Source organism: Alligator sinensis, unplaced genomic scaffold (assembly GCF_000455745.1).
Source record: "Alligator sinensis unplaced genomic scaffold, ASM45574v1 scaffold147_1, whole genome shotgun sequence".
Lineage (NCBI taxonomy): Eukaryota > Metazoa > Chordata > Crocodylia > Alligatoridae > Alligator > Alligator sinensis.
The window spans coordinates 3,943,344-3,956,779 of NW_005841847.1; the positions used below are offsets into that span (position 1 = coordinate 3,943,344).

General features: G+C 42.4%; 1 protein-coding gene across 4 annotated transcripts in view; it reads right to left on the reverse strand.

The window, feature by feature from the left end:
• The window catches only part of NELL2 (neural EGFL like 2), a 250,335-nt gene that overhangs the window by 165,394 nt on the left and 71,505 nt on the right, over positions 1–13,436 (reverse strand). For 3 of the 4 annotated variants that reach the window (XM_025208477.1, XM_025208491.1, XM_025208498.1), the window contains 3 exons: positions 11,817–11,908; positions 5,595–5,697; positions 958–1,086 (listed from right to left, as the gene is read on the reverse strand). In XM_025208477.1, coding sequence (XP_025064262.1) covers positions 958–1,086; positions 5,595–5,697; positions 11,817–11,908 — 324 coding nt within the window. The remainder of the gene's footprint in view (positions 1–957; positions 1,087–5,594; positions 5,698–11,816; positions 11,909–13,436) is intronic. The other variant, XM_025208486.1, reaches the window with a different exon arrangement.

The following is a 13,436-nucleotide window of genomic DNA, read 5'->3' on the forward strand; positions in this document are numbered from 1 at the left end:
TATGGTTAAGGGCTTGCAGGCCAAGCCCTATGAGGAGAGACTAGGGCACCTGGACCTCTTCAGCCTCCGCAAGAGAAGGTTGAGAGGCAACCTTGTGGCTGCCTATAAGTTCATCACGGGGGCACAGAAGGGAATTGGTGAGGTTTTATTCACCAAGGTGCCCCCGGGGATTACAAGAAATAATGGCCACAAGCTAGCAGAGAGCAGATTTAGACTGGACGTTAGGAAGAACTTCTTCACAGTTAGAGTGGCCAAGGTCTGGAATGGGCTCCCAAGGGAGGTGGTGCTCTCCCCTACCCTGGGGGTCTTCAAGAGGAGGTTGGATTTGCATCTAGCTGGGGTCATCTAGACCCAGCACCCTTTCCTGCCTACGCAGGGGGTCGGACTCGATGATCTATTGAGGTCCCTTCTGGCCCTAACATCTATGAATCTATGAATTACTTAGAATTGTGTGAGCAGGTCAAATACAAACTATGGAGGCTGCACATTCCTGGCAGGAGGTGTTTGTTGCTGAACTGAATGGAACTGCTTAAATAGTAAGTTATTACGCCAGACAAGTAATGGTTAGAACCTGGTCACCATAGTTTCCTTACTACATGGATATGGAAAATTGACCAAGTAAAGAAACAATTAAAAGCTATATTAAAATGCTATTCTAATGTACAACTCTTAGGTTATCGGAGTATCGGCTTATAGTGAAAACAGGGGCAGATTTTACAGTGGAAGTATGCTTCTAATTCAAAAATTCAGCCATATTAATTTATAGCTTTGACACAGATCAGATATTAAAAAAACTTAATTTGAGAGATAATTATTTTCACCAATTAATATATGCAAATTAAATTCACTACATTTAATGAGCGTATCATTTTGACAATTTGTGAATTAATATGTTCTTCATGAAAATAATTCAGAGTAATTTATACAGCTCAGCTAACTATCTTTACAAAGGATTACCTTCACAGTAGGCATTGTCTTCCCGAAGGGTTCTGAAACCATCTCGACAACTACAGACGGCTCTGTCCTCTAGATTTCTACAAACAGAATGCTCCATGCAGTTATGTCCTTCAGAACAAAAGTCATGGCCTGTATGACAACAGAAGTAATTGATGGTTAAAAAGAAACCAAAGATTACAAAACCATCTTCAACATTCCAGTGTTTTCTCAAGTTAGGCCATAGAATTCCTTTCAGCACAGCATCTCCTGTTCTCCAGGAGATAAGCAGTTGCCTTTTGATAACAAGCATGTAGCACCTTGCAGAGTAGCTACAATATACATTCATTTCTAGACTTCCAGGTTAACTCCAGCTCAGGTCAATGATGAGAAAAAGCTACATCTGATGGCTCTTAGGTGGCTTATTTAAATTCCTTTATCAAAGAGAAAGTTTTCTTTTTATACAGGACCTCCCTTAGTTCTTAATGGTTCAAACAGTATCTTCATTTTTCTTTTTAAAATTGAACTCTAAAAAAAGGAATTTTGTAATTTGTTTACTAAATGGTATTATTTTTTTTCCTCGTACTTCTTCTTTCCCAGGTACATTTCTAATATCTTTCCATCTTTCCTAAAGACCTTTGGTTCAGGTATCTTATTTTGTTTTCTATATCTTCTCCCTTCAAGTCTCAACAGGGTATTATACTAGACCAATTCCCTCCTACTTTCTACTTTAGAAAAGTTTAATAAGAAATAAATTAATCTGTTTCTGGTCCCTTTTCCTTTCATTCCTTCTTTTCCCCACAGAAAGACTGTTTTCTACTCGGCCCTAATTAAGAATATTTTTTAAGTTTCTGTACCCTTTTGCCAAACTGGTGGATTTGTAATGAGTCTCCTCACCCACCCATGCAATATTTTTTTTTTTAATTCTACAAATTCTCGTTATCTAATGCCACAGTATTGCTATACTTTGTAAGCCTGTTTTCCACTATGATGAATCTGTGATCACAGAGTTGAAGCTTCTGTACAATTTCCACATTCCATATAAGTTTGCGCAGTTGGGATGCCCCACTGTTCTCTTGTTCTTTTCTTTTTGTTCAATGATTAAATTTGCTGCAATTTTTTAAACAGTGGCTTTAGGTTTAGTCAAACAATGATCCTTTGTTATTACAGTTTCTGCTTTCTTGTAAAGGCACCTGCCATGCAATGTATAGAACTGGAGGGGCTCATGAATATAAACTGAAGCGAAGATGCTACCAGACAAACACAGGTCTCTCATCATGTAAGAGTGATCTGGATGATTGCGTAAGTGAAGTTCTCTCTCCTTACTTCCCAGTGGGCATGTCTACTTGTTCATTAATGTGCAGTCGTTACTGCACATTTATTTAGTATTTGTATAATCAAGTACTAAATGAATGTGTAGTAACCAGAGTTACTGATCAGTAGCCTAATAATACTGCACAGTACCATATTAGCACTGTTTGTGTCTTGTGTAGATGCACCCAGTCCTGCTTTTTTGCTTGCTACTGTGAATCATCTCTAGTGCAACAGTAATTAGGTTACCATTAACAATAGAAAAATAAAAAGCGGAATCTGCTAAGGGGTAAGGTCAGAAAAGAGGTTGCTTCCTTTGTATGAGGCTAGTCACAAGGAGTAAAAACTAGGTGGATCAATATAAAATGAGTAATATCAACAATAAAGACAGAGTATACTTAGAATTGCTGACATGATCATGATGCTAATTCCATGGACTAGTTAGGTATCAGAGGCAGATTTTTTTTAAAGTACAGTAGTACTCCCACTCTTCATATAAATTTTACATCCTGTTAACAAGCATGCAATTTTATTTTACAATTTGTCATAAAAATAAAAACTACACTGCTATCATATGAAACAGGATGTTCAGAAGCAAAAACCCTACATTATTAGCGATGTTAAGGACCATTCATAACTCCCATTGCTATTGATGATGTTGCATGCATTTCAAGACCAATATTTGTCCCTATATCTGAAATAAAATAACTGCCAATGATTTGTCTTTTCGTCTTTCTTACAAAGCCCAAGTTAAGAACAAAGAAACAATCATCATATTGAATTTTCTGCCTTTTATTGGCTTGTATTAGAACCTTAACATTACAGAAAAATAAATGGACATTTTTCCAGTGATCAATATATTGTATTAGATTACAAACCAATATATGTATATCAGCAGTATTAAAAAAGCAGAATCATAGTATCATAATGCTTAGGGTCAGAAGGGACCTAAACAGATCATCAACTACGGCCCCCTGCCCCAGGCAGGAACGGGAGCCGGGGCCATATCACCCCAGCCAAATATCTGTCCAGCCTCCTCTTGAAGACCCCCAAGGTAGGAAAGAGTACCACCTCACTTGGGAGCCCCAACTGTAAAGTTATGTCTCCTGATGTCCAGCCTGAACCTTCTCTCTAATTTGTGGCTATTATTCCTAGTAACCCCGGGTGGTGCCCTGGGGAACAGAGCCTCCCCCAATTCCCATGGGTCCCCCCGGTGAGTTTGTAAATGGCCACCAGATTCCCTCTCAGCCTTCTCTTGTGGAGGCTGAATAAGTTCAGGCCCTTTAGCCTCTCCTCGTAGGGCCTGCCCCGCTGCCCCTTGAACATGCGAGTGGCTCTCCTCTGGACCCTCTCAATGCTAGCCACATCCTTCTTGAAGTGCAGTGCCCAGAACTGGACACAGTACTCCAACTGTGGCCTGACAAATGCTGCATAGAGGGGAAGGATCACCTCCCTGGACCTGCTTGCAATGCATCTGTAGATGCACGACAAGGTGCGGTTAGCCTTACTGACCATTTCCTCGCATTGGCGGCTCATGTTCATCCTGGAGTCAACAACGATTCCAAGATCCCTTTCTGCCACCGTGTTGACAAGAAGGGTGTTCCCCAGCCTACAGCTGCATTGCTGGTTCCCTCTCCCTAGATGCAGCACCCTGCACTTGTATGCATTGAATTCCATCCTATTCTCATCCACCCACCTTGGTAATTTGTCTGTATCTAGCTGCATTCTGTCCCTTCCCTCCAGTGTGACTACCATGCCCCACAACTTGGTGTCGTCAGCAAATTTGGACAGAGTGCATGCCACACCCACATCCAGATTGCTGATAAAGATGTTGAACAGTACAGACCCAAGGACAGGGGCCTGGGGGACTCCACTGCCCACATCCCTCCAGGTGGAAAATGACCTGTCCACCACCACTCTCTGGGTGTGACCATCTAGCCAATTTGCCACCCATCTGACTGTGGAGGCATCAATGCCACAGTCACCTAGTTTTTAAGAGGATGTGGTGGGAAACCATGTCAAAAGCCTTCTTAAAGTCCAGGAAGATGAAATCCAGCCTCATCCAGGGACCTTGTGACCTGATCATAAAAAATAACCAGGTTAGTCAGGCAGGACCTGCCCTCAATGAACCCCTGTTGATTGCCACTGAGCATTACCTCCCCTGCTGGGCCCTTGCAGATGTGCTCCTTGATAAATTTCCTCAAAAGGTCTTCCCAAGGACCAAGGTAAGACTGACTGGCCTATAATTGCTGGGGTCCTCCTTTCTTCCCTTCTTGTAAATGGGGAATATGTACCATATGGCTCAAAAAATCAAATACAGAACTTAAGACAGTAAAGCTATGACAACCTATTCAATACTGAAAATATTCAGAAACAAGCACTAAATCTGGCATTTCTCTTTCAGCTACTAACAATTTTACAGTAATTTTTTATCAGGAAAAATCCCTTTTGACTGCAATTGACCTCAAGAACTTATCACAATTACTGTTCAGTTATTTTCTGCCATTTTACACTTATCTTTTTTTCTAGATGTCATTAATCATATCCTTTGTGTTTCAGCTGAATAGCACACAACTTGTATGTCTGCAATTGTCTCCATATTGAAGTATATCTAAAGCAAGAGTGTGATGGCTTGATTCAAACCTGAACTCGGTTTATCATGCTTTAACTATTAAAGAAATGGGATAAGACTTTTAAAGATATAGCTCCTCGCAGTTGGGATGGGGGAGAGCATCAGTATTACCCTGGATTAAAATAGTTAGCCAAAGAACTGCAACAGTTCCTTACATCAGTGCCCTTTTGTAAAAATTAGTCTGTACGTAAAAGGTTGAGATATACAGGAGAAAACAACTCCTAAAGCTTTTGGTCCTACACTCAGAATGCAACCTATAAGTGTTAAGAAAAGGGCAAAATTATAGTAAATTGGTACCATTTTCCAAGGAATAATAGTAAAGCACATTGTGCCCACAAAGACATAGGCCAAAAAGATTGTGAAACAGATTTCTCCAATCTCACTGTCTTTAGGATGGGACAGAAAATGAAGCACTTTAAAGCTGGTGGCACCAATCTGGTATAGTTTCTTAGGATTTCTCCTTTGTGCCTCATCCTCTTCTTCAGTGATTTTTCTGAAGTGAAATGCATGAATGCTGGCAGTGCCTTTCAACAGAAATTACACTATTACACGTCATTCAAACAATTTTCAAACATCTTGATGTGCAAGTCATTTATTCATTTTCACAGGACCTACACAAAGATGAAAAAGGTGTCTTACCTAAAAGTAAAAAACCCAGATGTTAACTATAAATACTGAAGATTACACTAAGCCTATGTGGATCTTACTATTTTCTTACCTTTACAGACTTTGCAGCAACTGTGAGACAAAGAGATTTGTTGAGACTCTGGGCAGTTCAAAGCTGGACAGCCAGATTTTGGAACACGCTGCATTTTGTGATCCTGTAAAATATAGGTCATTAGTGAACACTATGTGATGATAAATCAAACTAAACATAAGTATTTAGATATATAATGAACAGGAAACAAAAGGTATGCAATTCCAAACTCCTAGAGCCTTTGCAACCTCCTTGAAAGCATGATGAAACAACAAAAATCAGCAGGAACTTACACTGCACATCTAGAAATTTTTTAAACAATACACTTCTCATCTTCCCAAAAATGATCCCTTAAACAACTTTTGTGTCCTTGAAAGCTCTTCCTAAACCCATGCCTAGAAAGTCAGCAATTCACTCTGCTACAGACTGAGGTGTGGGTTTTAAAAGCAACTTTTGACAAAGAGTGTTCTGCCAGAAGCAGCTGGATTTTTTTTCTCAAGGAAGCTCTGCCTTGAGCCACCCTTTCCTTCCCCGATCCTTGCCTCCCTCCCCATCTCAACTATTGAATTATAGCCCAAGGAGAAAGACAGTGGTAGGGTTTAAGAAAAGAGAAAGTTCCTCAAGTAGGCAGGTGTCAAGCCAGTTAAGACTTCAAAGGTCAAAACTAACTCATTAAACCTCATCTGTATATCCACAGGCAGTCAGCACAGATCAATGTAATAGGTCTCACAATAATCAATGTAATGTGCTCACAGTGGGACACTGCACCTAACAGGCAGGCTACTGTACTGTGCGCCAACTTCAGATCACTGCAATGCATTCTATTTGTAAATATTTGGAAACTAATCTTGAAATGGCAAAAGCATAGGTCATGGCAGCAAAATTTCTTAATGAAGCACCTTTTGAAACAAAAAAAATCTTAATATGTGGGCTCCGTGTGGCAATAACTTCCTATTCTTATGTGTGTGGAAAGTGCTTAACATACTACACATGCTATTAAAATAATAATTATGTATTTGCTGTTTAAATATTAAATTATTTTCCCACCACAAAATGTGAAAGTAAAACACTGCAACCAGAATGATAACTGCCAGAAACCATTGCTTAATCTTGATACTCATCTTCTGCGACTCGGCATACAAAACCCAAATCTGATTCACAGAAATTTAAACAGACATGAACCTATATACCACATATCATATGAAATGTTCAGAACTCTTCCCTAATGAAAAAATGACATGTATTAGAGTGCTCAGGTGAACAATTTTTGTTCATTTTATTTTAATAATTCACTTGAAAAGTACATGTTTCTGCAACAGATGCAAGTGCAGCAACCCATAAAATAAAAATGGATACTATGTGCACAACTGAAACCGGAACTAATTCCCTATATTAACATTTGCCTACAATCAAGAAATCAGTATCTCTGCATCGTTATCAAGTCCCTCTTGAATAAGGGTCATTAACTATATTTTATGAATGAGTTGAAGCTCACAGGTAATAAAACAATACCTACCCATGGGTTCCTATTTTATTTGAACATCTGACAACATCTGGACTTGCCATTTTGAAATGCAATTCTTCCTACTGCATTCTTGGAAGCAATAACTACACGTATTTCAATATTTGAAATTTTTAAATTTGTGTCACCTAATTTGCTATTTGCTTTTTTTTTTTTTTTTTTTTTTTTTAAATCAGTGCAGCAAGAGGTATACATGGTGGAACACTGAACATGCAGGAAATAACCAAAGGCAAGATCCAGGCTGGTAAACTGAATACCTAAATTTAGCCACATACATAACAAAAAGTAATCCCTAATACCCCTGTTGTAGCAGCTACAAAAGACCTTAGATATCAGAACTCCCAAATTTATTTGGGGCCTACAATTTAGACAGCAACAATCAGTAGGTGCCTAAAAGTAGGTTTCTGGGCATGTTTAGATGCACCCCAGTCTGAGCAGCTGAGTACCTACCTCCTGCCAAACTTCCCTTATGATCCAGATGCAAAGCAGTGCCTTTCTGCCTACAGCCTTGAAGGGGCCCAATCCAACAGGCATGGTCAGGGTCAGAGCATGTCTATCACACATCACCAGGACAGAGTTCAATCCAAAGCATAGCATCCAAAAATACAACCAGAGGAGATCAGAAACTCTGCATTTTGAGAGAACAGAAGTATCTAACATTCATCCCAGAGTCAGGCACCTACACTCTGGACAGGGCACTTGTTCAGATGTACCTCTGTGTTTTCTGTTTCTTATTATCTAGCTCTGGGCAGCTTCTTGCTTAGCTCTGGGGCACTCAAATGACTTTTTGTGGCCACCTAATTCTTCTGCACTGAATGAGTAAGAATCCTAGACTCTTAATTCTGTTTCTCTGAATCACTCTCAGGCCCAGGGACTTTATTTGTAGGTGTTGTCACCCAAGGGCAAATCTGCATATTGCCTAGAGTAACAGGTATGCTGACCATCATCTTCACTAAATGGTATCATAATTGCTAACTATAATAAGTACAAAGCAGCATCAGGTGGCTTTTATGACTGATAGTTATGAACAAACTGGTCACCAACAGTATTTGTACCACTAACCCCTCTTTCACAACCCTCAAAACTATATGACTTATTCAACCATATTTCCAAAATAACTCCAGAATTTATTTCCTCATGATTGATTAGGCTCTCTCTTCCTAACTCAAGCTGATTTCATAGTGACTAGTCAAGCAAGTTAAGGTGCCACTCAGACTGACAAATACTCCCAATTTAGAGACCTTAGTCTCTAGCCCTACTTTCTAAAATGCATCTCTTGGAAAAAAAATACTCACAGTTCCTACAGCTAAAAAGTGATCCAGTAAACAGCTCTGGGGCAGGTGAAAGAGAAGAATGAGGAAAAATCCTAGTTGAGTCAGGGAACACACCCATCTTGGCAGTGAGCCTGAAATATAATCTACCATAATGTTTATCTAATATCCATACCCTTAAGGAGCTGAGGTTTGGGGGCAAAGGCTCACCTTTCCATTTGACAGCAAAGACCTGGTGGGATTTGTTCTCTTATGTATGGTAGTTCAATTCAATCTCACAGGCAACACTGCAGTCAACAAATAGGCCTTCCCTCTCCTTCAGGGGTTGCTGACTACATAAATTTATATAAACTTGTAAAAAATGGGTTAAAAATGCCCATCTAAATTCCATTAAAAAAATCACCTGTCTAAAAAACACAAACAAGCTGAACTTGATTGAAGCTGTATCATGGGAAAGAAGCTGCAGGAATTGGTGAAGGACAGAGAGCACAGCTGCACTACCTGGGGTGCAGACAGAAGTGCAGCTCCCAGCTGTAACCCAGAACAATTTGTGCAAAACATAATGTTTATCACCTCTCTAACTCAACAGTACATAATGGATATTGAGTCAGAGAGGTGATAAACCCGAGGAAGAGGGGCAGGGAGGGACACAAATTGATCCAGCCAGCAGTGGACTCCTTTTCCCAGCAGCCCCTGCCCACATGGCTGGGGCCAGTCTCAATGGCAGCCTCAGCCACAGCCGCACTGTGATAGCACAAGGCTGGCATTGCCATGGAGACCAGCCCCAGCCACGCTGGCAGGGGATACAGCAGGGCAGGGCAAGGGGTTGCTCTGGAGCTGCTTAGATCTTGCAGCAGAGGCAGCTTGGTCTGGGGCCACAGCAGAGCCGCAATCTGCTACCTGCATGCTCCAGGAAGGGACATACAAGTAGCAGATCATGGCCTTGCCCTGGCTCAGAACCACGCTATCACCACTGCAAGGAGCTGGGTCAGAGCCATGATCTGCAGCCTACACGCTCCAGGCAAGGGCGCACAGACAGCAGGTTGCAGCTCTACCCTGGCCCCGGACCAAGCTGCCCCTGCCACAAGATCCCAGCAGCTCCAAAGCAGTCCCCTGCCCTGCTCTGCCTTGCAATGCTCTCTGCCAGCACGGCTGGGACTGGTCTCCATGGCAACCCCAGCTTTGTGCTATCACAGTGCAGTTGCAGCTAGGGTGTCCATGGAGACCAGCCCCAGCCATGCGGGTAAGGACTGCTAGGAAGTGGAGCTGCTGGCTGGATCCACCATTTTGCCCATCCCTGTGATAAACATTAAGCCTCATGGTGACGTCTTCCGATTTTCCTTTTCATAAAGGAAATGTACGTCACAGCTAAATCCTGCATGGTGGAAAACATTCAAGGGGACACTGTAGTGAAATGTTGCTCTGTCTTTAGCTGCCATCTATAGATCTGCATGGATCAGTGTGAAGTTGAAGAATTTCATGCGTCTGTCTTATGTAAAGAAGGAGAGCAGGGGTGCTAACACAAGGCAATTTTTTTTACTAACAAGTCTGCAAACTTTTTACTGGCAGTCAAACTTTTTTTTAATAACACATGGTTTTACTGACATATGTTTTACATGATGTAAAAGTAATCCTTCTGCCAGACCCTAGGCAAGGGCCAGGCTCAAAATTAGGGGTTTAACACCAATAATAGTTAAACAAGTTTGGTTGCCAGTAAAAAGTTTGCAAATTGTCAGTAAAAAAATAAATAGCTTAGATTAGCAACCCTGCTTGGTTGCACCCGTGGTTTTACACGAGAAGACTGTGCACATACCTCCCCTCACCACCTGGCCCTTCTCACTCCATCCTGGCACAGATCCCCAAAGAAGGACTACTATCTGCCTGCCTCCGAGGCAAGCAGTGTTATAGGCAGACAGGACACAGCAGCACACAACTGGAGTCCCCACCCCACTACCCCTGCCCTGCTGCTCCAAGGCGCTCACCACCCTGATGGTTCCAGATGGTGGCAGTAGTGCTTTGGCCAGATTAAGCTAGTGCAGCACATCCCAGCAGAGCAGCTCTGGACTCTGCAGTGGTGACAGGTGAGCCGGCAACTGTTAGGGGCAGCCTGTCTCCACCAGAACATACTGTGCTGCAGCCACTACTGCTATCTAAAACCATTTGGGCAGCAAGTGCCCAGGAGCAGCAGGCAAGAGTAGTGAGGCAGGGACTACGGTGGGCTGGGGACTTGCATGGGGGCAATGGGCAGGCAGCTGTAGTCCCCACTCAGCAGAGGCTAAAGGTAGCTGAGACAGATCCCACTTTGCCCCATGGGTGGCCCCTGCTGCATCCCCATCCTGTTCTACCTCCCTCCCTCCCTCTTTTTCGTCCTCCCCTTTCCCCTCCTCTCTCCCACCTGCCCTGCCTGATGCCAGGCTTCCCTTGGCTGGGGGACAGTAAAGCATGGGACAAAAAGGGGCACTGGCAGGGCTGCTCAGTGTTACAAAACAGCAGGAAGGACAGCCACAGTTGGACCCGTGTTCTGGTGCAATGGGGAAGCTGCCATCAGGAGAGAGCAAGTTGGGGTAGGCAGGAGCTGCAAGTTGGGGGTGTGGGGTACTGGTAGAGCTTGGGAGGCTGTGGCTTAGAAGTGAGAGGCAGCAACATAAGAGTTGCTCAGCACCACAAAGTAACAGGTGTGGGGAGCCACAGTTTGACTGACATCCTGGTGAATGAAGAGGACAGGGGGAGCTCTGATTTTCCATGATAAAAAAAACAAAATTAAATGCCAAAAAAAATAGGTATTTTGAATGTATTTTATTGTAATGGTTGAGGCACTGGTAGGCTTTCAAAGTGTGTAGAAATTGTAAATAGATCAGTTAAATTGATTTATTGATAAATTGTAAATATATATCAATAAATCAATTTAACTGATACCTATATATATACACTGGTATTTCATTTTAATTGTGGGAAAACGCAGATTTGGAGATTTTTAATCAGATCATTTTGAATTTTTTTAACAGAGAAAACTAGGGTCCCTGATCATCATCAGCTGCAAGTACCCTGAAGTCTAGATTTTGCTCTCACTACACTTCTACTGCCCTTGTAGCTGAGCACATAATTGAAATAAAATAGAATTACACAGTTGTAAATGAGAGCATAATATGACCTGAAAGATATTTATTACTGACGACGACGATGTTGTATGAGAAGAAAAGAATAAAGCTGGACAGTCAAATCTCTAGCTGAATTTGCAAGGTTGGCACAGAACAAAATCATGCTTTTACTTATGAAACTTGATGTAAAAATCAGAAAGACAAAATAAATATTGGACCCCATGATGATGTTGCTATAGCCACTTTTCAAAAGAAATCTATTTGTACTTCAACATATTCATTCATCAAAACTCTGTCAGACATTTTTAAAAGGCCTATTGCAAGAAAACATTTTAATCAGTGGTGCTCTTACCTTGCACTCAAACAGAACACAGTCCCCTGAGTTTGAATAGACAGTTTCTCTTTGACCTTCAAAGTAGGTTCTGCCTTCAAATATGCACGCCGCTTTAAGAAAGAAAAAAAAAACACAACAAATTTGATAAGAAAGCTATATTACTCTAAATATAAAACCGACATGCTTTCTTAAAGCTAAGCATATTTCAAAGTAAGAGACCAATTCAATTGCACATATAGTCTAATCCAGGCAACCAGAATTAGGGTAAGGGCAAAAAAAAGACTCAAGAGGAGGAGAAAAAAAGAGGGAAAAGTCTCTGAAGCCAAAGGAGGAGCAGGGGGAAGGAAAAGAAGCAAAAAAAGAATACTGGGAGAATAAGGAAGACAAAGTAGAGGTTGCATATCGTGGCTGGAAAGAAATGCCTGCCAATATTTCTAAGAGTCAAGCATAGAAAACAGTAAATTGACTAATGGGAATTTAGTGGAGGGCAAGTAAATACAGTATTAGTCTACTCCATTGCAATTTAGAGATGAAGAGGAAAAAGGATGCTAGGATAGCAGTGGTGGGAGAGACAGATGGACAGGGTAATTTTCTTGAGAGTTATGGGGGTGGGGATTACAGCAGTGTTGGATAATTATTGATGGTGAAATTTATGATTAGTTATCCTTGTGCCAAGGGTCTAAACCAGTGGTGCTCAACATTTTTCCCCGGGAGTCCAAATAAGTAGTGCACAGTCCTTCTGTGGGTCAGATGTGGCCTGTGGCCTTGATCTAGTGCCTGGGGTAGGCCACGCACAGGGGGACAGGGAGCAGTCAGACCCCCCAATTCAGCACGGGTGAGAAGGGGATGGGACCCAGTCCTGATTCAGCCATGTGGGGGAGAAGAGGGTATAGTCTGACTCTTATTCACCTGCATGAGGGAGAAGAGGTTGTGGTCTGGCCTGGATTCAGCCGCATGGGGGAAAAGGGGGCATGGCCCCGCCCCAGTTCAGCCACATGGGGGGAAAAAAGGGGGTAAGCCTGGTCCCATCTGCCTGTTCAGGGGGAGGGAGCATGGGAATTCAGTAGCAGGGGAGGTTGACCATGAGGAACCATGGGGAGCCTGCAGGCCAAATACCGTGACTCTGCAGGTCGCATCTGGCCTGCAACTGGAGGTTGAGCACGCCCAGTCTAAGCTATTCCTATTATTCACCTGTATCATTAAAATTACATTACTGTATGACTTCTACTATTTGTGAGCTAATTTTCAGGGAAGAAAATTTACTTGAAGTACAAGCAGATTTCCAGTGGAACAAGAGCTCCCAGGATATTTAGGGACCTATTGAAATCGCAACAGAAGTGCACTGCACATCTGCTCCTTCAGTCTTACTCATTTCGCCATGCAACCCCTTGATTGGCAGAGGGGCCCCAGTGGAAGCATCCAGGAGACAAAAGCCAGAGTTTTAAATATGCCATGATCTTTGCCACCCAGCCAATCAGCAGCAAGTGGTGGGGTTGCCAGGGTCCCTCAGCCAATCAGTGGTGGGAGACAAAAACCGTGGAATATTTTAAACCATGCTTTTGCCTTGAGCAGCAAGGCTACCAGGGCCCCTCTGCCAATCGGGGGGTGGGGGGAGGGAGGGGGGGCGCGCACACAGCA